Source organism: Mastigoproctus giganteus, chromosome 11 (assembly GCF_048544385.1).
Source record: "Mastigoproctus giganteus isolate SK-2022 chromosome 11, ASM4854438v1, whole genome shotgun sequence".
NCBI lineage: Eukaryota > Metazoa > Arthropoda > Arachnida > Uropygi > Thelyphonidae > Mastigoproctus > Mastigoproctus giganteus.
This window is the reverse complement of record NC_143585.1, coordinates 38,555,870-38,583,417: the sequence shown is the minus strand read 5'-3', so window position 1 is coordinate 38,583,417 and position 27,548 is coordinate 38,555,870. Positions and strand designations below refer to the sequence as shown.

General features: G+C 38.0%; 1 protein-coding gene across 1 annotated transcript in view; it reads left to right on the top strand.

Moving 5' to 3' along the window:
• Positions 1-27,548, top strand: part of LOC150077922 (G protein-coupled receptor kinase 2-like) — a 173,918-nt gene that overhangs the window by 121,765 nt on the left and 24,605 nt on the right. Inside the window, exons 12-13 of the mRNA XM_090385488.1 lie at positions 16,405-16,524; positions 20,915-21,058. Coding sequence (XP_090241614.1) covers positions 16,405-16,524; positions 20,915-21,058 — 264 coding nt within the window. The remainder of the gene's footprint in view (positions 1-16,404; positions 16,525-20,914; positions 21,059-27,548) is intronic.

Genomic DNA, 27,548 nt, shown 5'->3' with positions numbered 1-27,548 from the left:
CCTAAGGAGCTGTTGTGACCACCAACAAATTCCTCCAACTGCATCGATCGTGTGCTATCTGAGCAGCATCGCAAAGTGTCGTCCCAGAAGTTCACCGATTCCATCCTTCCACCTAGTTGCAGGTCTTCCTCTGCACCTCTTCCCTTCAGTTTTTCCTTCCATTATATTCTTCAACAGAAAATTTTCCATACTTACTGTATGACCAAAAAACTTGAGTTTTCTTTTGTTGATGCTATGAAGAAGAATTTTAGGCCTGCCAATTTTATTCAATACCCACTCATTTGTTCTTTGATCCAAGTAAGAAATACGCAGTATTCTCCTGTAACACTACATTTCAAATGCCTCAATTTTCTTCCTGCCAACTCTTTTCAGATTCCATCCTTCACATCCATAAGTGGCAACTGGAAAAATTAACAAATCAATGATTCTCAGTTTCATCTTTAGGGGCAGATCATGATCTCTCTATAATTTTATCAGATCAGCGACCAACATTTTAGTAATTGCCTGTCGTCTCTTTACATCGTTTGAGCAGTCACTATTTTTATTTATTCTTGACCCTAAGTAATAAAATTCATTAATTTCTTTGACTTCTTGCCTATTAACCTTCACCTTACTGGAATCAAGATTATCATCATTTTTTGGTAAATCTTAAACAATTACTCTTAGTTATTGAATATGGTTACCTTTCAATAACTAATAGTAATTGCTTAATTCGTTGTGAATTATGTCTGTAAATTGTATTTGCTAGTTGTGAGAAACAACTAAGACTCCCAAAATCGATAAACTTCAGCCAGAAGTGGTTATGAAAATTTCTGTCATTCCAGTGGAAGTGTGATTTAACTTCAGTTGGTGCAGTTTTACACATATCTACAGCTCCCACAATAGAAAATATTTGTGTGAACAAGGATTTCCATAACCATTCCACTAGCATGTCAGTAGCCTAGTATATGTGGTTTAATGTTTTTATACATGAAGGTAAATCAAAGAATATATTTATGAATATAATATATGGCCATATATTTTTAATTGAATAAAAAATATATATATATATATATATGCAAAAATGATAATATTACTTTTCCAGAAGCTTCTTAATGGCATCTAAGCAAATGTTTTTATTTGTCTGTGAAACCACTTGTTTCGTTATCATTTGAAAATTAAAGTCTATGCAGTGCTTTTTTTTTTTTTTTCCTGGTCATAAAAAGATGATAGTCTGAAGGAGAAAGGTTTGAACAAGGTTTGTGATTAAGGTAGAAATTCAAAATGAAGTGTTTATATCATTTTAACAGTTGCAGTGGCTGAATGAGGTCATGCATTGTCACTCTTCAACAGAACAGAACCATTTGAGAGCAAATTTCTGCATTTACTGAGAATAGCAGGTTTAAGTTCTCTTCCAACATGGCACAACATCTTTCATTACTGACAGTCTCTCTATGTTCCTGATGATATTTCAGAATAGGCCTTGTTAAAATCCCAAAACGTGTCAACATGACTTTGCCAGAAGAAGATACACTTAAATTTTAAGTTAGCATTAGCAGAGGCATATGATGTAATAAAGTAAGCTTATATAGCATCAGCCAAAAAAAAAAAAAAAAAAACCTTCCCATTTCACCTATCCATTGTTTTCAAATGCTTGTCTAGTTCTGCCTTGAATTTAAGTTATTAACTTCCACAATGGCAAATGGAAGTTTGTTCCAGCAATCAACTACCCACTGGCTAAAGGCAAATTTCCGCACATCTATTCAACAACTGTCTTTCCTCAATTTCAGTTTATGTCCCCTCTGGTTTGTAATCTGAGCAAGAGGAAGAACTCATCATCATTGAACTTGCTCAATCCATTCAAGGCCTTATACACCTCAATCAGATCACCTCGCAGGTGATCTGATTGAGGTGTATAAGGTAGGCAGGAGCAGCAGGTAGGCAGGAGCAGCAGTGCGTAGCACATGCTTCTTGATTAGACCGGGGTTCGAGCCCGTGCCCACCAAATACGGAGGATGCGGAAAGGTCAGGGAATGACCACCGCATATCCCCGAGCAATATGGCCTTAGTTGCTAATGCTCCTAAAAACCAAATAAAAACAAATGAACAAACAGGTGCCTAGTCACCAGTCACTGTAATTTTCAAATCTTAAGCCTTTCTTCGTAAGAGCAACCCTTCGTTGCCCTTCTCTGTACTCATTCTAGCAACTCTACATCCTTCCTAAAATGAGGCTTCCAGACCTGTATGCAGTACTCATAGTGCAGCTCGACCATTGCCTTATACAAGGGGATAATTACCTCCTTATCCCTGCTCGCAAAATTCCTGTATATCATTGACAAGACACCATGAGCTACTCTTGCAGAATGTCTGCACTGCTCAGAAAACTTCATATCTGCCTGCACAATTACCCCCAGATCCTTTTCATTCTCTACCACTGTCAGTGTAGTACCACAGAGTTCATATGTTACTCTGGGGTTACTGCTTTCCACTTCTAAAAACTTTTCCACTCAATTTAATGCTGTCTTTGACTAATACATTTTTCTTCATATTATGCCACCATTCTGCAAATCTGAGAGGGCTTGATCCCTTCCAACCATTAAATCTGATAACAACAACACACTGTCCTCTAATGACACAATTGGAAGATAGAGTCAACATGATTACACCTTGACTATAAAACAAATTGAGTGCAGGTTTACTGGGACACCTGTAGACTTGTCTAATGTAATAAATGTGGTGACCCTAGAAGTATGTTCTGACATGAGGTATTAGTTTTACAAATTGCCTTTCAGTATAAGGAAGTTGAGGGGCATGAAATTACATAATTTAAGTGCACTAAATTGTCTTTACTTTTTTGAATTGTCTTCATTACTTTGTAATGACAGGAATTTGTGGTCTTTTATTATCGAAGTAGCAAAGGTTTCAGGGTTATATTTGGATGCAGGCATTGAAATATAACCCCACAGAAATCTTAATACAGCCGACCGGGTTAGCCGGGTGGGTAAAGTGCCTGCCTGGCAACCCAAAGGTCGCGGGTTCTATTCCCGCCTCAGGCTTGGATCAAAGTACTGCAAAAACCTTGGGAGGTGCATTATGGCCACAGAAGCCTATGCGCCAACAACTACAAAAAAGAAGAAAAAGAAATCTTAATACTGGCTGCCACGATGCAGTTGTTCAAACATTGAACATGCAGTTGTTCAATGTTTGAACAACTGGAGCATCTGTTTATGAAACAGCTAGGGAAAGCACCTTAGCGCGTCTTGTGCCCATCCAACATTCGTCTCTTAGAATAGCCCTAGGTGCATACAGAACATCACCAGTTCAAAGTCTTTACATTGAGGCTCACGAATCTCCACTTAGCATCAGAAGAAAAATGTTGCTGATGAATTACTCAGCTAAAATTAAAAGCCTGCCTACTCATCCTGTTTGGTCACTCCTGCATGATCCTCTGTGGAAAACCCACTATACAAATAAACCTAGAACAATTCAGACTGCAGATTCTAGCAGAAAGCTGGAACATCCAATTTGATAATATCCTCAGAGAATCAAAAGATCCAGATCCCTCGTGGTTTACCTTCACACTTTCTTCTCATGAATACCTTGAGCAATGGGGTAAAAGTTCCATAGCAAAGATTAACATCCAACAACTACATTATGTTCATACACAAAAGTACCCCGAATTCACCAAGGTCTATACTGATGGTTCAAAGTCTGACAATCAAGTGGGTGCAGCTGCTGTCTTCTCAAATTCAACTATCTCGTTTTTACTTTCAGTTGAACGTAGCAGTTATACTGCTGAGCTTCATGCCTATGCTTGCTCTGAAAAATATCTCACTGCTGTCAATAAATAAAAGTATAATATATACTAATTCACAAAGTGCTATTTTAGCTTTGAAAGGCATTTCCTCACCTAACAATCCTTTATTAAAACTCATAAGACATAAGCTGATGCAGCTTCATGAGCATCAACAAACTGTTATCTTTTCTTTGATCCCTGGCCACAGTGGTATTCCAGGAAATGAATGTGCAGATGATGATGCAAAGCATCCTTCCAATATAGCCTCAACAAATGATCTAGTCCCATATCCTGATTATAGACACAAAATACAGAGAACATGCATGGAACAATGGACACTTCTGTGGAAAATGCAAACAAATAACAAGCTATTTCAAATAAAACCTGAACCACAATTATGGACTTCTAGCCTTCGTAAAAATAGAAAAGAAGTAATCTTAGCCAGAATCCAAATAGGTCACACTCACCTCACCCATCTATATCTGCTTACAGGGAATAATCCTCCTCAGTGTGCAAACTGCTCGCAACCACTTACAGTAAAACATATACTTCTCGAATGTAGCTTGTTTAACAAAGCCCCCTACGAATGGCTTTTAGTTTCATCTCAGATCTGCAACAACCTCTATCTCTCAATAGCATCATAGGTAAAGAAGCAAATCTCTCTGAATTATTTCTCTATTTAAAACAAATGTGTGATCGTTTCTAACTGCTGTACAAGCAGTTCCTGTATGTAAAGTCAATTGATTTGGGAGGTGCAATATGGCCTAAGTTGCCCTTGCACCAGAAAACACAACAGCAACAACTATCAACTTCTACGACGACAGATGGAAGTTTGTTCCAGCAGTTAATCACCCGCTGGCTAAAGGCAAACTTCCACACATCTATCCTACAACCGTATTTCCTCAATTTGAATTTATGCCCTCTCAGGTGATTATTCTGAGCAAGAGAAAGAATCCCATCAGCATTGAGCATGCTCAAACCATTCAGGGCTTTATATACCTCAATCAGATCACCTCGCAGGTGCCTAGTCTCCAGACACTGTAATTTTCAAAACTTAAGCCTTTCTTCGTAAGAGCAACCCTTTATTCCATTCACTAATCTTGTTGCCCTTCTCTGTACTCGTTCCAGCAGCTCTACATCCTTCTTAATATGAGGCCTCCAAACCTGTATACAGTACTCAAGGTGTGGCCTGACATTGCCTTATGCAAAGGGATATTCACTTTGTCTCTGGTAGCAAAATTCCTAAATATCATTGACAAAACTCCATGACCTGCTCTGGCAGCCCATTTGCACTGCTCAGAGAACTTCATATCTGACTGCGCAATTCATATCATTCTCCACCTCCCTGAGCATAGTTGTTGGTAGTTTGGTATGTTTGGTATGGAGGGCAGGTGGAAGATGCCACCTGCCCTCCATACAAAGGAAGACAACAAAGTTGAATGTCTGAATGCCACCATAAAACCGCTTTCCACTTCAGAGTTATCTTCAGTTTTAAATTCATTTGAGAAAGTATGCAATGGCTAGAAGATGACGATTATAATGCAGAAAAAAGCAGAAGAGCACTTCATACAATTCAATATGCTTTGGAGCCATATAAGCAGCTGCTTTGTGAAAGAAGGAAGATTGCAAAACAACAGAAACTAGATATCTTTTTTTATGAATACACCGAAGAAAGAGACAGAAAATGAACCACAGCCCTGTAGTTCTGGTGTGACCACATTTCGTCCAAAGTCCTCATTGCATCTCCTCCACCTCTCAGTTCCGATAATGATGACAGCCTGCCGCCACTTTCCCCATAATTTCGCTGCTTCAACCATTTCTCAAGCCCATTCCCTCAAGCTGTCTTCATTTATTTTTAAGATAAGAATCTAAATTTAAATGATTAAATTATTAATTTTACATTTTTCAACTGTGTAAGTGTTTTTTGATTATTTATTGTGTTTGTTAAATGTTTTGGTTACAAATGTGTGTCCAATCTTGGGTGGTCAGCACCTAACCCTATTTTTCCCATAGGGCCTGTTGTTTATATTGCACGAGCGTTTCTAGGAACATAACTATCGTGTTATACGAGGATTGACTGTACCTCAAGCCTGCATGGATTACCAATAAATCCGCAGCATCTTCCCAGATATTGCATTCAGAGCATCAGTAGAGACAGTACGGCAGGCCCTGGTGATATCTAGAAGAGCAAACGTTTGGGCAGACATTAAATGCTTTCTAATTACAACATTAATCACTTTATGATACCAAGCTCCAGCAGCATATGTGATAATAGGGACAAATACGCACTCATATAGCATATTTAATGATCATTCTTTGATTCCTCATTTCACCCTTATTACTCTGCAGAGTTGGCATAAAGGAGTTTAATTTTTTGTTTTAGATATATAACATGTTTCGTAAAAAAGCAAGTGTTCTTCCAGACAAACACCAAGGTAGCTGACGGTACGCACATTCCTCAAATAGACACCTCCGCTATGAACAATGGGAGGCCTCGTTCTGCTTAGCTTTCCCCTTCAGCAACATAGTAACAGTTTTGTCTTTAGAAATATTAAGCTTGTGCAAGGTACTCCAATCCAACAGATCCTGTAACAGGGCACTGGCCCTGTCTTCAATATCTCTCCTGGAGTTACCGGGAACCAGCAAAACTAAATCATCAGCATAGACGATGGCCTGTGAGTCCCCGCCCCGTCATGCATTAAAAATTCATCTAAAACCATGTTCCACATGAAGGGGCTGAGGATCAATCCCTGTTTGACCTGAAAAATCTCCTCCTCAAAAGAGGACCGAACAATTACACTACGGTCCGAAAAGTAATCCTACAAGATGTTATATAAGTCCCTGGGAGAGAGAGAGAGAGAGGGCAGTTCTCGCCTTGCAGAGGATGCTACCCTACCACAGGGCATCAAACGCACCCCTAAAGTCCACAAATAAGCCAAGAACATATCGCCTTGATTCTCCCTGTACAATTGTAATAAGTTTACGAATCCCATCTTCAGTCGAGAGGCCCTTTTTAAAACCGTATTGTTTACTTGAAGAAAGATGTAAATTTTCATATTTAAACTGATACCTGGAAATTATCAGCTTCTCAAATTTTTCCCAAGATTGGAAGCAAAGCATTTGGGCGATATGACGGCTCACTCAAGGACTTCTTCAGGATCACTCTTACGACTGCAGTTTTCCACAATTTCAGAAAAACTCCTTCTAGTAGACATGTATTGTAAAGATCTAACATTATATCAGGGAACATAGAAAAAAAATGTTTTACATGTATCTCTATAAAGTCGATCCCCGGTGCCTTCTCATCCCTTACCCTATTAACAGCAGCATCCAATTCAGTTCGAGTAAACGGGAACTCTCTCTCATTAGAGATATATTCCTGATTCGCTACCTCAATGGATCTCTGCAAGTCAGTGTTTATATCCTTATTATCTTTTAAAAACAATTCTGACAAGACCTGCCAGACCAACTGAGCCCAGGTCACCGTATCCTCCTGGTTCCCATCCAGTACAGAATAAGCAATATTATCTAATACTAACTTCTCAGTAATAACCTGAAGTGCATGTATTGTAGGTGTTACAGTACCCATCTGTACTACTGAAGCGGTTGTATAATTCCATCAAGAGGCGAATCATAAACATTTTCCCACAACAAACTGGGCAGCCGGTCGAGAATATTTGAATCAGTTTGCAATTGGGAGATAACTGACTCCAAATTACATGCATGAGTAGAATCTTTTGCTTGTCATTGGCCATTCTCATTAATTTGCATTCCCCTTTGGTCATCAAGTTTTTGCGTTTCTTTGCAATAGCACTAAGTCGGTTGAGCGTGGTGAGCTTTACATCCTCATTTATCTCTGTGTTTGGATGATTGTAAAAGTTTCGAAAGGGGTCTTCTTCCCCAAAGCTGTGCTGGTCATTACGTCATGCTTCATCAGGGTCACCATCGTCTTACATATTTCAGTCGTTTTGCAAATGTCCAATTCCGATTCATATAATTTACGGTCTAGTATGAGCTCTTCATCGTCGTTATAGATCTTGACACATTTCATCTCTGACAGTATCTTTGTTTTCTCATTGCGAAATGGAATGTGCAATTTACTGTCTTGCGCTTGTACTCGTTCAGATCCTGAGTCAATTCATAGTTTCGATATCGTATTATGCATGGATGCTGTCGTTTCTTGCAGATCTTGATAGCACTGCATGTGTTATTTATGATAAAGCATGACAGAGTAACACGATCCAACGTGATAGTATGATTGTAACAGTACAAATACAGTCAAACTTCCCTGTAAAGAATTCGATAAATCCAGCAAGAAATTCGTTATAGAGGAAATTTCATTATACAGAGAATATCTTTGTTATTGGGAATTGTTATCTATTTAGAAAATGAAAATGAATGTACATTTATTTTTAATGTATTTTATTTCAAAAACATACTTATTTAAATTACATTTACACAATTTTCGCTGGTATTACAAATTTAAAAAATCGGTAATTTTTGTTTGCCAGTACAATTAAAAAAAAAAAAAAAAGTCTGATTCACAAAAAAAAACCTCACATTTATGCAGAGCATTAAAAATATTATCAGGAACGTATTCACAAAACTGTAGACCCAGACGAACCATTTTAAAAGCATGAATCATTTCTTCTCAAGTTGGATTTTCTATGGGTTGTTCTCATGCATGTTCAGCAGTATTTCATCTTCATTTGTATGTTCTGTTGTAGCCTTTATTTGCAATTATGGAATGTGATTAGCTGCATAAAATATATACAGTATATATATATACAGGGTGATTCACTACCAGTGCGACAAACTTGCAGGAGGTGTAGGGGGCACAAAGACGATTCAGAATCAATAGCATTGCAGGGTTCGAAATGCCTTCGTCATGCGGTAGAGGACGTTGAATGGGAGGTCGCATGAACAGCGATCCCGCTGGAAGTTAGCATTTGCGAACCGGATCCCGAGGCAGTAGGATAGACGAGTATTCAAACGTTGAACTGGCCAACATGCACCTCTCGTATGGAGCTGCGGACTGTAACGGCCGCGCCGCTCTGCGCTTGTACCAGGAACGTTTCCCGCACAGGCATGCTCATCATACGATTTTCGCACGTGTGCACAGAAGGTTACGTGAGACTGGTTGTTTCACGAGAGGTACCATGAATCGAGAGTGAACGACGAGGACGCCAGACAATGAGGAGAATGACCTACGTCTTGCAGAAGGCAATCTGAGTACGAGTACTCAAGCGATAGGCCAACGATTGGGTATTTCCCAATCCACTGTATGGAGGATACTGTCAACAAACTAAATGAGTTCATACCATCTGCAATGCGTCCAATCATTGGAGCCTGTGGATTATCCACTCCGGAGGACTTTTGCTACTTGGTTTCTTCAACAGAAACGGTTCACAAATGCTGACTTCCAGCGGGATCGCTGTTCATGCGACCTCCCATTCAACGTCCTCTACCGCATGACGAAGGCATTTCGGACCCTGCAATGCTATGTGATTCCGATTCGTCTTTGTGCCCCCTACACCTCCTGCAAGTTTGTCGCACTGGTACTGAATCACCCTGTATATATAAAATTATTTGCAACTTAATTACAGAATTACTGATGCTTATTACTCTATGATAAACTGATATAACAAAGAAAGGGTCTATTTTATATCAGAAAAGCAATTTTTTTTCTCTTTCCCTTTTCATTGAAACATTAAAATGTTTTCTTGAGTGTAATGTATGTATGAATATGATCTGACTATAGACAAATGATTAACTTAAAAACATTTTATTCAAATTACTAAGAGATCCTTAAGAATTGTGGGTTTGAAAGATAAGTTTCACATACAGTGTTTAAAAACATTGGCAATTTTTTTTTTTTTATGAGAACACCAAACACTAGAGGTATTAGAACCTATAGTACTTAATATTGTGCTTGGGTTGGAGGTTGAGAAGACAAAAGAAGATTTTTGTTGACAATAGACTTGAATTTCTGTAGACTGTAATTTTCAGGAAATACGTATGAAGGAAGGTTGTTCCAGAAAACGGCAGTTGAATGAATAAACGAGGAAGATGAAAAGTTGGTTCTGTGAGTTTGAAGTTGGACAGTAAATGGATGTTGGCTGGTAGCAGCACGTGTTTGGACTTTTTTGAAAGAGAGAGAGCGGGAATTATAGAAGCCAATTCAGAAGAACAGTGCCCATCGCAGTATCTGTAGAAGAGGCATGCAGCAGAAACAGTAAGTCTATGAGACAGCGAGTGGAGAGACTCTGTTAGAGATGAATCATTAATTAACCTAACTGCCCTCTTCTGAATGGAATCAAGAAGCCTGAGAGAGATTTTGGGGGCACCACCCCAGATGTGGGAACAATATTCCATGGCAGGGCGGATTTGCGATTTATACAGAGTGAGCAGCTGTTTGGAAGAAAGGTAATGCTGAGAGTGAAGGAGAAAACCAAGTTTTTTAGATGCAGAGGAAGCAATATTTGTAATGTGCTTGTGCCAAGAGAGATTAGAAGTCAGGGTAATCCTCAAAAGAGATATATCATTTTGCCTAGAAATCAGAGTGTCACCAAAGATAAACATAGGAACAGAAGAATCCAATCCTTTTTGCGAGATATAAGACAAGACTAAGTTTTAGAAGGATTTAAATCAAGTAAGTTGTCTTTGTCCCACCTGAAGATCGGCATTTAAGGAATTAGTAGCAGATTTTCGAGAAGTTGAAGTTGATTGAGCAGGTCAAGGTTTCTCAAAATGGAAAGTGGAATGCAATGTGCTATCATCGGCAAAACTATGGATAGGATTTCCAGTTGATGGAAGAAGGTCATTAGCATTAGTAGAGGCATACGAGAAAGCAAGCTTATGCAGCATCAGCCAAAAAAATTTAAAAAATAATGCTCCGATTTCACCCCTCCATTCGTTCCAAATACCTGTCCAGCTCAGCCTTAAATTTATTTAGGTTATCAACTTCCACAACAAAAGATGGAAGTCTGTTCCACCAATCAACTACCTGCTGTATGATAGATGTTCAAAATTCTGCACGTCTATCCTACAACTGTCTTTCCTCAATTTGAATTTATGCCCTCTCAGATGATTATTCTGAGCAAGAGAAATAATTCCATCAGCATTGAGCATGTTCAAACCATTCAAGGCTTTATATATCTCAATCAGATCACCTAGCAGGTGCCTAGTCTCCAAACACTGTATTCTGCAAAACCTGAGCCTTTCTTTATAAGAGCAACAACTCTTGCAGACCGTCTGCACTGCTCAGAAAACTTCATATCTGTATGCACAATTACCCACTGGTCCTTTTCATTCTCTAACACTGTCAGTGTAGTACTACAGAGTTGAGATGTTACTCTGGAGTTACTGCTTCCCAGGTGCCTCCTTAGCCAGGTGGGCAGGAGCAGCAGTGCGTAACACACACTTCTTGATTAGACTGGGGTTCAAGCCTGTGACCACCGCGTATCACCGGAGCAATATGGCCTTAGTTGCTAATGCTGCTAAAAACCAAATAACAACAACTGCTTCCCATATGTAGTACCTTACATTTGTCAATGTTAAACTTAATTTGCCACCTCTCAGCCCAACTGCTCAAGTTTGCTAGATCCTGTTGCAGCAGCATACTGTCATTAGTGTCATTAACAACCCTGCCAACCTTTGTCTCATCTGCAAACTTGGACATTAAGCCTGATATACCATCATAAATATCATTTATAAATACAAAAAACGACAATGGACCCAACACCGAAACCTGAGGGACTCCACTAATAACATTAGTCCACGAAGAGCAGTGTCCATTCATTACTACTCTCTGTGTTCTCCCACTGAACCATCCCTTTATCCATAGCAGCAATTTGCCTCCAATGCTGAACTACTCCAGTTTGCGCAACAGTATCAAAAGCCTTTCTAAGATCCAAATATATTATATCAAAGTTATTCCGTGCATCCAGTTGCTTTATGACAACATCTTAGAATCTAATCAAATTGGTCAGACAAGACTTTCCCTTAACAAACCCATGCTGTGTCCGAGCTATAACTGAAGTCTTGTCTAGATAATCCTGCAGTGCCTCCATTAATTTCCCTTGAACAGAAGTTAAACTAATAGGTCTATAATTACTTGTGCTGCCCCTTGAGCCTCCTTTGTGAATTGGGATCACATTTGCACATCTCCAGTCCATGGGTATCTCCCCTGAGTCCAAAGAAGCTCTCATGATTATGGCTAAGGGTTTGCTTACTTCCTTTGCTGCCTCCTTTAATATAACTGGATGGATCCCATCCACCCCAGATGCCTTTCTTACGTTTATCTTCAACAATTTCTCCTCCACTTTCCTCAGTTATTACAAAATCATCTAGCTCACTGACAGAGTTTAGTTCACCTCTAGCATTCCCCTCCTTGAATAACTCCTCATGTGTGAATGTAGATGCAAAATACTCATTTAGATTGTTAGCCACCTGAGCAGGATCATCAACAGTTGAACCATCGATATCCAGTGGACCAATCTGATTCATCCCCTTCCTTCTAGAGTTTACATATGTAAAGAACTCTTTACTGTTTTTCTTTGCATCCTTTGCCAAACATTTCTCAAAATTTGCCTTCTCAAAATCCACAAAACCTTGCTAGTGTGTGAGTGACCAACTCATAAATTCCAGTCAATATCCGGGAAATCAAAATCCCCCCTTTTAAGACTCTCTGATTTACTGGCCCATTCTATTTCCCAGTACAGTTTTTTATTATACTCATCAGAGTCATTAGGCCTATAACACACTCCTGCTCTCAATTTTGATTTCCTATTGCTTATGTCACACCAAACTGACTCGACACTGCACTGTCCAGCGATTCGATTAATATACAAGAGGAAGAGAGTGGTGGAAAAAACTGAAACTTGGGGGACGCCAGCATTAGTGGAGAAGTTAGAAGACAGACAGCCATCTACCATCACCCTCAGTGAGCTATCAGAGAGAAAACTGGATAACCAATTACAAAAAACAGTTGGCAAACCATAAGATGGAAGCTTGTTTAGAAGGCCTTTATGCCAAACACGATTGAAAGCTCTTTGAGATGTGAAGAGCAACTGCTTGTATTTCACCGAACTTTTCCATTGAATTTGTCCATAAATGGGTAACATAAGCCAGAATATCTCCAATGGATCGACACTGACGGAATCCATACTAGTGATCGTTGATCAGACTGAAGGTTTCTAGGTAGTTTAAGAGTTAATTGATTTTTCCATTACTTTAGAAAGAGTAGAAGTAATTGGAATGAAACGATAATTGGATGGGAGGGATTTGTCTCCCTTTTCAGGAACTGGCTGGATATGAGCAAATTTCTAAGCAGAAGGAAAAATACCTTTGGAATAAGAAAGAGAAAAAGGTGACAAAGAACAGGAGTAAGTTCAGGAGCAGTGGTCTTGAGAACAAGTGGAGAAATACAATCAGGACCGGGAGCTTTCTTAGAATCAAGATTTGTCAAACTCCTTCTGACATCCTTTTGACAGAAGACCACAGGAGGCATTGAATGGAACATGTTGGGAATGGTGGGAAGTGTTTTACCAAGGTTATTAATACAAGAGTTGGAAGAAAAATGGGATGCTAGCAGATTAGCTTTATCCTTGGCTGAAGTAACACCAGAATCATCTGGTTTTGACAGAGGTAGGCGCAAAGATGAGCAAAAGTTGCAGCCAATAGCTTTGGCAAGAGACCAGAATGCTTGGCTACCATTAAGTCAAGAAGCAAGTTTTCTACTCTACTTTCAAAATCTAGTTCAAAATCTAGTTTGGATTGATTAATAACTGCTTTACAATTGTTGTGAGCTTTAGAATAGGCAGAAAATGAAACTGAAGAATTGGAAACAAGCCAATTACGATACGCAACGTTCTTCTCTTGAACAGCCTTAGCACATTTATTGGAAAATCAAGGTTTAGATAAAGGATGAGATTTTAAAGGGGAGTGTGGAATAAAGGATTCCATTCCCACAAGAATAATTTCACTGACACGATCTGAGCAAATGTTGACATCAGAAGTTTTGAAACAGTAATCTGACCAAGGAAAAGAAGAAAAGAAATCTTGCAGGTCATCCCATTTTGCATTCTTGTAATGCCAAAAATATGAGGTTGGGGATAGCCGTGAGATAAAGGCTCCATTGGAGAACAGCAATCACCAAGTTGTGATCTGGGGTGCATAATGTACCACTCACTTTGACCGTGTACTTAGAAGTGTTGTTAGTGAGAAAAGGATCAAGCATGTTGGCTGTGTGGTTATAGTTAGGATTGTCCAGTATCCTTGTAGGTAAATCAGTAATCGGTGGCAAGGTCATTAGTAATTGCAAAAGCCTCAGCATGTTGACCAGCTGGGTCGGTATGACTAGAAAACGGAAGCCAGCTGGAATTGTGAACATTAAAATCACCAAGAAAAATTACCTCACTGTTAGAAAAGTTGGATTGGAGAAAGTGAAGTTGCAAAGAGAGGAAATCAAAGAGCTCCAAGTGATTAGTGGGTTTGGAAGAACGGTAGAGACAACAGATGAATTTGACACAATGAGGTAGAGAGATTTTAAGCCAGAGAAGATCAAAGAGAGGAGATTCCAAATTACCAATTCTCTGACAGGGGTTATCGGAACAGACATATGCACAAGTTCCACCTTTGAGGCAAATGGAATCATACAGCGAATAATTTGGGCAACTGAGATGAGCAATATTTGAATCAACCGGTAACTGAGATTCTGTCAGAAAAAGTACGTGGGGTTTGGCAGACTGTAAGTGGAAATGGACATCGTTGAGATTAGAATTGAGACCATGTATATTTGTGAAATGAACTAGGAAGTGTTTGGGAGGTTTAGATCTTTTCGCAGATAAGCTTACTCTATTAGTTTGACAATTCATGGTGTATTCAATAGTAAGACAGAGTGGGGGGGCACATGCTGTATGAAGTAATGAAATTTTTGGATATGGCATACACATGGTAAGAATAAACCAAGATCCTTGACATAACGTGGCGTCGACAATGCCCCCCCCCCCCACATACACACTACTCCGACTCCCTCCAGTCACTATATGGCAGAGTAGAGGTAGCAAGATTATACACTAGCTGATCTGGAAGCCTCCTAGAGAGTTACCAATAGGTTCAGTTCGGTGTACTAACTAACTAACTAGCGGCCGGCCTGCGAACACCATTTTAGAGCTGTACCTTCGAAATGTAAGGAAGATTGGATCTAGCTATGATGTTCATCATAACCTCAAACATCATCAGTCATACTGCATGATGGAAGAGATGGGGAAGGGTTGACCGGAACTTAGCTCTGGAGACTAAATATGGGTTCCACCACTTCAAGCCTCTAATAAGCAAAGTGGTGGTATTGCACCAGTTGATGAGAGTCATCTACCACCTAGTATTGCCTGGTAACACAGAGGGGTGGAATTTCTCCATGTAGTGTGGGCACTACACCTCGACCCTTGCTTACGTTGGTTCACACCTTGGTGGTGAACCAATGTAAGCAGGGTGCTTGTGCATGGAGGTTATACCCAGCATTACTGACAGTCCCACCATCGTGAAGGTGCAAGCAGAGGATTTGGCTGTCACAGACCATCCAGACTTTGCCGAAATTGGGTTCACTTGCTTGATTGTCATCCGAATATCAGTTCCATCATCGTTTTAGACTCCCAGGTAGCAAGTACAGCTTGTCTGGCATATCTGAGAGAAGGTCTGTGACAACCTCAAGTACAATTGCTAATAAATATCAAACGCTTGGATTACTTAATATTAAAAGTCTCATAGGTAAACAAAAGACCATAACTGCATTTGTAACAGTTTGGTTACCTGCTTGCAATTGCTGTTTTGAGGATTTTTTGTGTATTGATTGCTCTCATAGTGATCTAATGCACTTTAGTTCATATGGTTTACTGTAAATTATATCTTTTCAAATGTGTGTTTATAGGCTGATTTGCGTATTGTGAAGTTTGAAAACCTCTCTCTCTCTCTCTGTGCCCGAAATTAGTGCTAACTGATAAAGAGGTTTAAGAATTCCAAATGGATTTGAATTATATTTCTGGAAATGGGCGGAAAATTGTGAATCCCTGTCATGGAGAAGACAGTTTTTAGAATTCCAACTGGATTTGAATTTGTGCAAATGGGTGACAAGTTAAGAATCCCTATACAGTCATGGAGAAGACATGGAGATGACAGTTTTTACACATTTTAAGCACAATAAGTTAAATTTATACCTATCTGTCATAGCCTTTTCCCAGTTCTCAGGAATCCACTAGTCTGATTAAAACATTTTCAATCTTCTGTTTATAATCACAGAAAATGTAATTTCAACTTGGTGTACTTTAATAACAAAATACAGCCATGCTTTTAAGTTACCATGTCATCCAGTTTATAGTCCCGAAAATTGCCTGGTATGAAAATATTAGTTTCATCAGAAATTGTTTCAATAAATAATTAAATTTTCATGTAACATTTATATCTGTTCATTGATTTGGGTTATTTTGGAGTTAGATAAGAATAAATGAAAGGAACTATATTAATTGTAAATCAGCAATTTTTATAATCACGCATATGCATTTGTAACCAGGAAAGAAATTAAATGATAAAATTTCCAATATTACTTCTAATGCAAGATATATATATTCTAGGCACCATTTAGAGCTAGGAAAGAAAAGGTAAAAAGAGAAGAAGTTGAAAGGCGAGTAAAAGGAGACCAGGAAAAATACTCAAGCAAATTCAGTGATAATGCAAAACTTATGTGCCAAGCTGTAAGTATTTCCTGACAATATATTGTCCTCATATACTGTATCAGTTCAGGTGATAGCCAAACTCATGTAATATTTTGTTGATTTTACTGTAATTAAATTTATATATAGTACAATTTATATGGTATAGGTCAATGTCGAAAAAAAAAGTCGCGAGTTAGGGTTAAATGTGAAAGTACAGTCAGTCCTCGTATAACACGTGTTTACACTACATGAATTCGGTCATACACGATTTATAAATAGGGGAACGATATCGTATATAACACGAATCGAATTCGCTTATGCACGATTTGCCTTTGTGTTTACAAGAAATGGCAGGCGAACGTGGAATCACCCTAACTGAACGCAACACGATAGGAATGAAGAGAAGATTCTGAAAATGTATTTGTTTTTTTATATCAGTGAAGGGGAAACACATTTCACCATAATAACGTAAAAACCAACACAATTCCAACTATCGGTATTATCGCAAATGCAATTAGATCGAGTTTACTACCAGTTTAAAACAGATTCCAATAGCAGGAACACAACTGGAAATTGTTTTTATTGTTTTATGGTAGTAACCCCCAGAAATGTGCTTTAGTAAAATGTGAGCCAGTGAGGTGTTCATAGTATGTCTCTGCATTTACGGTGTTGTTTATTCAGTTGCTACACGTGCACAGCTTTGTTTATGTGTATCAAGCGTGCCTCCTCATTTTGTAATTGGCTTTATTCCCTAAAAATGAGTAAAATACTTAAAAGGTGTGAAAAGGAAGCGTCCTGGTGAAGACACTACAGATTCAGAGAGAAAAAGAAAAGCAATATCGATAAACAGAGGCAGACTGGGTCAAAAATTCTTACCCGGGAAAATTTGTAGTGGCCTCACACTAGCGTTTATAGCCAAAATCACTCCGGCCCACCAGGGTTTCCCTGGTAAGGCTTATGGCCAGTCCGCCTTTGTCGATAGAGAAAAAATATGTGAAATTGTGAAACGCTTTGAGCGAAATGAAAGACCATGTGATATTGCACGTGCTACAGGCCTAAATGAGGCAACGCCGAGAATTACAGAGAAAATAAAAACAACTTCATAGCAGGAACAACTCAAAGTATAATTAAAATCCATTAGATTAAGACACAAAGAATTGGAAGAGATGGAACGGCTGTCATCTGTTTGGATAGAAAATCAAACAGAAAACAAGTTTGCTTACAATAGAAGCAAAAGCATTAGCAATATTTTATTACGATAATTTATTGTTTTTGGTAATGTTTTGGTTACAAATGTGTGTTCAATCTTGGGTGGTCGGCACCTAACCCTATTTTTCCCATAGGGCCTGTTGTTTATATTGCACGATTTTGCATTGCACTAGGGTTTCTAGGAACACAACTATCGTGTGATATGAGGACTGAATGTATTTGCAATTCTGCCCAGACACTATAGGAGGGAGTATATGATTTTGGTTTTTTTTTTTTAGGAGCATTAGCAACTAAGGCCATATTGCTCCGGGATATGCGGTGGTGCTTCCCTGACCTTTCCGCATCTTCCGTATTTAGTGGTGACTGGCTCAAACCCCGGTCTAATCAAGAAGCGTGTGCTACGCACTGCTGCTCCTTCCCACCTGGCTACGGAGGTGCTAGGGAGTATATGATGGGGGCATAATATGTTATGGGTTGAGATTAACTATATAATATTGGTGTAAATACACCATAGTTTACCCATAAATTTAAATACATAATTAGTGTAACAGCATTGTTTGATTATATCTCATATTGTGGCTACCTTCACAATGAGATACCAGGTATTGCACTATTTGGAATAAATAACACTTCTCAAGTAGAGGAGACTACTGTTATTTATTCTTAGTGGGCACCACCACCACCCAGGCACGTTTCAGAGCTTGTTGGCTCACTCATTATGGGTAAATTATGGTGTATTTACACCAATATTATATAGTTAATCTCAACCCATAACATATTATGCCTTGTGCATTTAGTCTTCAAAATATTATCATTAATATTAATGATATTAATGTGGAATTAACTTTGCAACCATGATGGCATGTTTGCATTATCAGGGTACATGCCCGCCCACCGATGTGTGAGCCAACAACCTCCAAAATGCGTCTGGGTGGTGGTGCCCAATAAGAATAAATAACAGTAGTCTCCTCTACTAGAGAAGCGTTATTTATTTGAAGTAGTGCAATACCTGGTATCTCATGAAGGTAGCCACAATATGAGATATAATCAAATGATATCGTTACACTACTTATGTAGTTAAATTTATGGGTAAACTATGGTGTATTTATTCTAATTACATCTTTAATGTAATTAGAATAAATACACCATAGTTTACCCATAAATTAATTTTAATAGTAATCATTTGCATTTAAATTGGTCGGACAGATGTGTTTGCCAAATTTAGTTGGTTTCATTACAGTAACATATATACAGTCGAAGCTCTTTTTAGCGACCCTCTTTTTAACGTCCCAACTTGTTATAATGTCCTATGTGGTTGGTTTCGGCCAATTCTTCATTAACCTAATGCTATTTTGCATTCTGTATAACAACCTTGAAAATAAAAGGGTTTCTGTATAACGACCATAAATTTCTACCCCTTAATCTGAATTTTTACTTTCTTATCGCAGTATTTGCATTTAAAAATGACAGATGCTTCAAATATATTGAGTAATTGCAGCCTGACCACGGGAAATCATTTTTTTAAGATTTCCCATGCAGTAATCATCAGCTAGAAGTCAGTTACAGTGTATGTTTATTGGTATGGCTCCAAGAAAGTGGATAGTTTTGCCAATCGCAGAAAATTAGGATTTTGCAAGCTGTAGATGGTGTGCATTCTAAGACTGACATCGCCAAACAGTTCCATATTCCTAAGAGTACTCTGTTCACTATTCTGAAAGATCGGAAAAAGATTGAAAGTTTAGAGCAATCTGCTGCTGCACCAGATAGAATTCGAGCACGAATGACGAATTATCCACATCTTGGAAAGGTAATTTTGGAATGGCTAATGATGATGCGTGCAAAAAAAGTTCCCATAGATGGTAACCTTTTAAAAGCTAAGGCTGAATCGTTTGCGGATCAAATGGATATTGAAGAATTTAAAAGTTCAGGTGGATGGTTCCAGAAATTTAAGACTCATGGCTTGTCTTTCAAAAAAGTGTATGGCGAAAGTACAGCCATAGATAGTGACACTACAAAGAAATGGGAGGAAAATCATTTACAAAATGTTTTGCTGACATATGACTGCAATTACTCACATCTTCAGTGCTGATGATACTGGACTCTTTTTTTTTTTTTTTTTTTTTTTTAAATTACTAACGGATAAAATACTTACATTTAAAGTCGAGCAATGTAGTGGCAGAAAAAAAAGGTCAAACAATGAATTACTGTTCCCCTAGCAGCAAACATGACTGGCACAGAGAAGCTTCCTCCTTTAATCATTGGGAAAGCCCAGAAGCCTCAATGCTTTAAAGGTTTGAAGACATTACTGTCTATGTATCGAGCAAACCAAAAGGCATGGATAACATCACAAATCTATGAAGAATGGATCAGAGACATAGATCGCAGGATGAGTGAGAAGAATAGAAAAATTTTGCTGTTTGTAGATTTCTGCTCTCCTCATTGTCAAGTAAATGACCTATATACAATCTCTTCTGACTGCTCTCCTCATTGTCAAGTAAATGACCTATATACAATCACTGTTGAGTACCTACCACCAAACGTGACATCAGTTCTTCAGCCACTTGATCAAGATGTAATCCAGTTTTTTAAGAAAAACTACCAAAGAATGCTATTAAATAAAATTTTGCTATGTCTTGAAAGCAAAATTCAGTGAAATCAGCATCCTGCAGGCAATGTACGTATTTTTTTTAAGCATGGAATAAAGCTGATGAAAAATTGATTGCCATCTGCTTCAGACTTGCAGGATTTACTGTCTTGAATGAGCCGACCGGGTTAGCCGGGTGGGTAAAGTGCCTGCCTGGCAACCCAAAGGTTGCAATCCAAACCCAAAGGTTCAAATCCTGCCTTGGGCTTGGATCAAAGTACTGCAAAAACCTTGGGAGGTGCATTATGGCCACAGAAGCCGATGCACCAATAACTAACTAAAAAAAAAAAAAAAAAACTGCCTTGAATGATGCAATGTGTGAAGTTTTGCATGCTTCTTCCTCTATTAATTCAATACTGAAGTAAATATGATTATACTACATTGTATTAGTATAATTACATTAAATATTCAGGCTTTTACTTGTTTTGTTGGGGATTTTATGAACGATCGATATAACGTCCTTCCAATATAATGGCCATTTTCCTCATTCCTCTGGAGGGTTGGTATATAGAGCTTCGATTGTAATTAATTTTATATCTTAAAAATTAATCTTTGTACAATAATCCACTTTTCCAGCTTTTAAATAAAAATTATAAAGAAAGACTTGGTTGTAACAGTGGCAAACATGGAGCCCAAGAAATAAAGCAACATGAGTTTTTTAAAAGTATCAACTGGAAAAGGCTAGAAGCTGGAATGCTAGATCCACCATTTACACCAGATGTAAGTATTTTGAATAATTAAATGCATAGTTTTATAATATTTTATTAAATACATAGTTTTATAATATTTTAATTTAGATAACAAAAGGACTGGGTGTTTAATTGTTTTTTTTTTTTTTTTTTGTTTTAAATGAATTTGGTCAGGTACAACTTCTGATACATGAGCAGTAACATCATTGTTAATACCTATATATTTGCTGTATTATCCATTGCATTTGTGATTATATTTTTAAGATTTATTTTCATATTTTTCAAGGAATTTTCCTTGAAGGCCTCACTAATACTATAACTGCAGTGAGTATTCGTGGGCTATATATTTTGGTACCAAAGAACTATGCTCGTCTTGTCTGCATTACTAACACCATTGTAATTGCCTCTTCTAACATAACATTATAACAATGTTAAAAAAAAGCCACGAGTCAGGGTTGAATTTGAAAGTGTCTGCAATTCTGCCCAGCACGATAGGAGGGAGTATTTGATGAGAACCTTATCGGTCAATTTGGCCCTGGAGAGATTGTGCAAGACTCAAGGGGTAAAGTTTTTCTTAGCCTGGTCTGTGCTTGTTAACAGGAGAGACTGCTTCTACAAGGATAGGATACACTTAAATAGAAAGGGTACAAGAATATTTGCTGATGCTATCAAGGCAGTGTTAGATGGGTCTGAAAACTGCTAGCTTGTGGAGGGGGGATACACAGACTAATAGATTAACAGTAGCTGCTGGCAGAGGTGAAAGTGATTCTTGCACTGCTTCTATTGGAATGAGCAGCAGCCTGGAAAACAAGGTGCAGGGTATTTCAGAGACTGCTGGGAGTCATTGCAGAACAAGTAACTGAACAAGTAACAAGGCTGTGTTAGGTAACTAAGAATAGGAACAGGTGCATGTATACTTGCATATACACAATATTAGGAGTTTGGTAAATGAATTTCATGTATTTCACAAATAAATTTCACAATTTGAGGTGTTTGTCAAAACATCAAGAACTGGAATTTGGGGAGTACAATGTGTACAGGAAGGGAGGAGAGGTTATGCTATTAGTTTAAGAAACACATAAAATCCAAGGAAGTACAGGCAATCGACATGGCTGGACAGTACAGTAAGGTGTCAGTTTGGTGCGATGTAAGCACTGGGAAATCAAAATTGAGAGTAGGAGTGTGTTATAGGCCTAATGACTCTGATGAATATAATAAACAGCTGTACAGAGAAATAGTGGGGCAGTAAATCAGAGTGTCTTATAATGGGGGATTTTAATTTCACAGATATTGACCAGAATTTGAGGGTTGGTTACTCACACACTAGGAAGGCTTTTGTAGATTTATTGGATGATTGTTTTCTACAGCTGCATGGAGGCAACTAGAGGAAGTAATACTCTTGATCTGATTATCAATAGTGATTCTTCGTGCATTAAGAATCTGCAGATAAAGGAACCAGTAGGTGACAATGATCACAGTGTGCTGAAGTGGGATTTACTCAAAGAAATAACTACCATCAGGGGTAAAGGGAAGGGTTTTTGCTTTTTTGAAGTGACTACAGTGGTCTGAGACAGTATTTAAATTCTGTATGTTGGGACCAACTGATGATGTTACCAACAGCAAATTCAAAATGGGAAGCATTCAAAGAATTCATCTTGGATGCTACTATGCTTTTCATACCAAATAAGAAATATTGTTCAAGGTTTAGGCCTTAATGGATGACAGATAAACTAATGAGATGTGTGGCAGAGAAGAAAAATGCATGGGATACATATAAATTAACAGGTGACACGGAAACCTATGATAGATATAAGCTGGTCTGTAACCAAGTCACAAAGGAGCTTAGGCAGCAAAAGGCAGATTACAAGAAATCTTTGGCGAAGGATGCAAAGAAAAACAGCAAAGAGTTCTTTACTTATGTAAACTCTAGAAGGAAGGGGATGAATCAGATTGGTCCACTTGATATTAGTGACAAACCAATATCAAGTGAACCGATAACAAACTAAACGAGTATTTTGCATCTACATTCACACATGAGGAGTTATTCAGGGAGGGGAATGCCCAAGGTGTATTAAACTCTGGCAGTGAGCTAGATAATTTTACAATAACTGAGAGAAAAGTGGAGGAGAAATTGTTGAAGATAAACATAACAAAGGCACCCGGGGTGGATGTGATCTATCCAGTTATATTAAAGGAAGCAGCAAAGGAAGTAAGCAAACACTTAGCCATAATTATGAGAGCTTCCTTGGACTCGGGGGAGGTGCCCATGGACTGCTGATGTGCAAATGTGATCCAAATTCACAAAGGAGGATCAAAGGCTGACACAAGTAATTATAGACCTGTTAGTTTAACTTCGGTTCCAGGAAAATTAATGGAGGCACTGGTTAAAGAAGCACTGCAGGATCATCTGGACAAGAATTCAGTTATAGCTCAGACACAGCATGGTTTTGTTAAATGCAGGTCTTGTCTGACCAATTTTATTGGATACTATGATGTGGGCACAAAGGAACTGGATGCAAAGAATAATTTTGATATCATATATTTTGATCTTAGAAAGGCTTTTGATACTGTTGCACATGGACGACTGCTGCACAAATTGGAGCAGTGTGGCATTGGAGGCAACTTGCTGCTATGGATAAAGGGTTGGTTGAGTGGGAGAAGACAGAGAGTAGTAATCATTGGACACTGCTCTTCATGGACTAATGTTATTAGTGGAGTCCCCCAGGGTTCAGTGTTGGGGCCATTGCTATTGTTTGTATTTATTAATGATATTGATGATGGTATATCAGGCTTAATGTCCAAGTTTGCAGACAATACGAACGTCAGCAGGGTTGTTAATGAAACTAATGACAGTACGCTACTGCAACAGGATTTAGAAAAGTTGAGCAGATGGGCTGAGAGGTGGCAAATGAAGTTTAACTTTGACAAATGTAAAGTACTGCATATGGGAAGCAGTAACCCCAGAATAATGTATAAACTGTGTGGTACTACACTGAACAGTGGTAGAGAATGAAAAGGACCTGGGGGTAATTGTTCAGGCAGATATGAAGTTTTCTGAGCAGTGCAGATGGTCTGCAAGAGTAGCTCATGGTGTCTTGTCAATGATATACAGAGATTTTTCTAGCAGAGATAAGGAGGTGATTATCCCCTTGTATAAGGCAATGGTCAGGCCACATCTTGAGTACTGTATACAGGTGTAGAGGCCTTATTTTAAGAAGGATGTTGAGCTGTTGGAATGAGTACAGAGAAGGGCAACAAGATTAGTGACTAGAACAAAGGTATGCTCTTACGAAGAAAGGCTTAAGTTTTGCAGATTACATCTGGAGACTAGGCACCTACAAGGTGATCTGATTGAGGTGTATAAAGGCTTGAATGGTTTGAGCATGCTCAATGCTGATGGGAATCTTCCCCTTGCTCAGAATAATCGTCTGAAAGGGCATAAATTCAAATTGAGGAAAAACAGTTGTAGGATAGATGTGCGGAAGTTTGGCTTTAGCCAGCGGGTGGTTGATTGCTGGAACAAACTTCCATCTATCATAGAAGTTGATAGCTTAAATAAATTCAAGGTAGAAACAGGGCCACCCGGGACCTGGGAAAACAATACATACAGGCCCGATGACAGAAAAAAAAAAACTGCATGTAGATAAAAATTGTTCTTTATTTTTTCTGTAATATAATAATACGAAAATTGAATAATAGTGATACAGTATTGGGTAAATACAAAATAATATTTGTTTAACAAATATTTCCACTCATATAATAATAAGGTTAATCTAGATAAACTATCATATCAGATCACAAAGTCAAAAAATCACAGCTTGAGTCTCGAATTTAGACTAAATCACAAAGGTACTTTGCGAGCCTTACGACTTGCAAATAATTCTATTAATTTTGAAAAATCACAGTGTTGGGCTAGCTCCGCCTTGACTGATAATAAGCCCAAAGACAAAAGCCTGTGTTGACCCATAGTTGACTGTAACACATTTTTAAGCCTTGATAGGCAACTAAATGATCGTTCTGCTTGAGCTACAGTCACTGGTATTGTACATAACAACCTTAAAGCAATAACAGTATTGGAAAATAATGGTTCAAGATTCAGATGTTTTATTTTATTGAGCAACTGTATAGGTGAAAGATTTTTTTTTTCTGTATATTTGCATCATATATCGATTTCAGAGGTATTAGTTCTTCAGAAAACTGCTCGCTAATATCATCTTCATATTTGTTTTGTAGTTTTCTTGCATTTTCTTGAATTTCTACCTTATTTAAGTCATGAAATAACCACAGCACACTGAATACAATGTTTATTTCTTTCGCTACATCAAATCGAGTTGTCATGATGCCAATAACACCGTCTAAAAGAACATTAAACACATTATATAAGACAATAACACCAACTGAAACTTGAATATTTCAGTTGGTGTCATTGTCAATTCTTCGGCATTTCTTTTCCTCTTCCTTTGTTGTCGATATGAAAATTCAGCCTGCATACTTAAATTTACAGCTACAAGCTTGCGTTTAGGGTTGCCTCCCAACTATTCCTAATCGTTTTCAAATCTGTCAGAAGACTAGAAAGATTTGCTACTTCGACATCAATGGTGGTATTTCGAGCTTGAAAGATGCTTCAGTAGTTTATGGCTGATAGAATTTCAAACCAAATTGTTGCCATTATGAGCCATTCAAACGACTCCACCTCCATATATGTCTTTAAACCATTCACATCTATTCGAGTGTCTGCAGTTAGATTTAATTCTAGCATCATGTCGATTGACTTCTTTATTGAGAGAAGCTTTTGTGCAAATGGTTTCACACTCTCAATTCGAGCAGACCATGTGTTGGACATGGAATGAAGCGAGCAATCAGTGTTTTTTTTTTTTTCCCCCAAAATTTTCCACCTCTGAGGACTACCACTAAATATATTATACAGCTTCTGTACAACACCAAAAAATGTAATTACCTCAGGACAACATTCTACCACATGAACACCACAGAGATTCAAACTGTGACAAGCACAAGGGGAAAAAATGGTCTGGGGATTAATTTTCAAAATTCGAGCTTGAACGCCCTTGTGTGCTCCACTCATATTAGAGCCATTATCGTATCCTTGCATGCGGCACTCATCTATTGGGATATTGTGTTTTTTAAGTGTTTCAAGAATTAAATTTGCAATGGCGTCTCCTGTTTTCTTATTGCAATCTACAAATTCCATGAATCTTTCAAAGATTTCATATTCATTTGCTTCTTTGTTTGCAAGAACATAATGCAAAATTAATGTCGTTTTCTCCAAAATTCAAGCTTGAACGCCATTGTGTGCTCCACTCATATTAGAGACATTATCGTATCCTTGCGCACGGCACTCACTTATATGGATATTACGTTTTAATTTTTAAATTTGCAATGGCGTCTCCTGTTTTCTTATTGCAATCTACAAATTCCATGAATCTTTCAAAGATTTCATATTCATTTGTTTCTTTGTTTGCAAAAACATGACATAAAATGAATGTTGTTTGCTTCATATGGGCGGAATCTGGCATTGCATATACAATTACAGAAAAGTATTTTGCAACTCTCTCCTTTAAAATGCAGCTAAGAACATTTTCAGCAGATCATGAAATAAATTCATTTTGAATTTTGGCTGACAAATAATGAACTTTCAATCTTTTCTTTTCAATTTGTGATTCTTTCACTTTTTTCAAATGCTCATCAAGGAGAGGATCATAATGACTTATGATCTTTAGCATTCCTAAGAAATTTCCATTTCTTGAATCACCAATCAAGTTGCTGCTCCCCCTAAAAGCTAATCCACATTCAGAAAGAAGCAAAACTACATCCAGATATCGCCGTAGTAAGTCTTTTTTTCCATACTTGCGTTTCACTTTTTATTTTGTGCAATAACAAAGAATTCACTGTCTTGTTTTTATTCAGATTGTTTTGTAAATTTTGCCACTCTACATAACATGCTCTGTGATTGTTACTGTTTTTATGGTCAGCTTTTTATAGCTTTTGGAAGGTCCCCAACCAATTTCTGTTTTAAAAATAGATCACTGTAGTTCAGGTAATTTGCAAAATAGACAACACGGAAAGCAGAATAAAACTTGTTTGGTTTTACTCCAAACTAGCCAGTCTCAAGGAACTACTTTATTATTCCTTAAACGACAATTCAGCACATACACGGGAAATTTATTTCTGTCATGGTCAGGAGGAAAAATTGTTGGGTATGGTTCTGGTATTGATATTGGCCTTCTTAGAAGGCCAATATCAAAATTTAATAACTTCTCGTTATTTTGTTCATTTTCGGATGTCGATGATGTTATTTCTTGCGTTAAGCAAGAAATAACATCATCTTCTTGCATTAAGCAAGAAGCAGAACACAGTTCAGTTGCATCAGATTTACTTCCTCCAGCAGCTGCAGTTGAGCTTGGTCCTGATGATTCAGACTCGGCAGATTCTTCAATTTCATACTCAAATTTACTTGATGCACAAGAACCACTATCATTATTGTTGTTGTTTTCTTCTTCAGT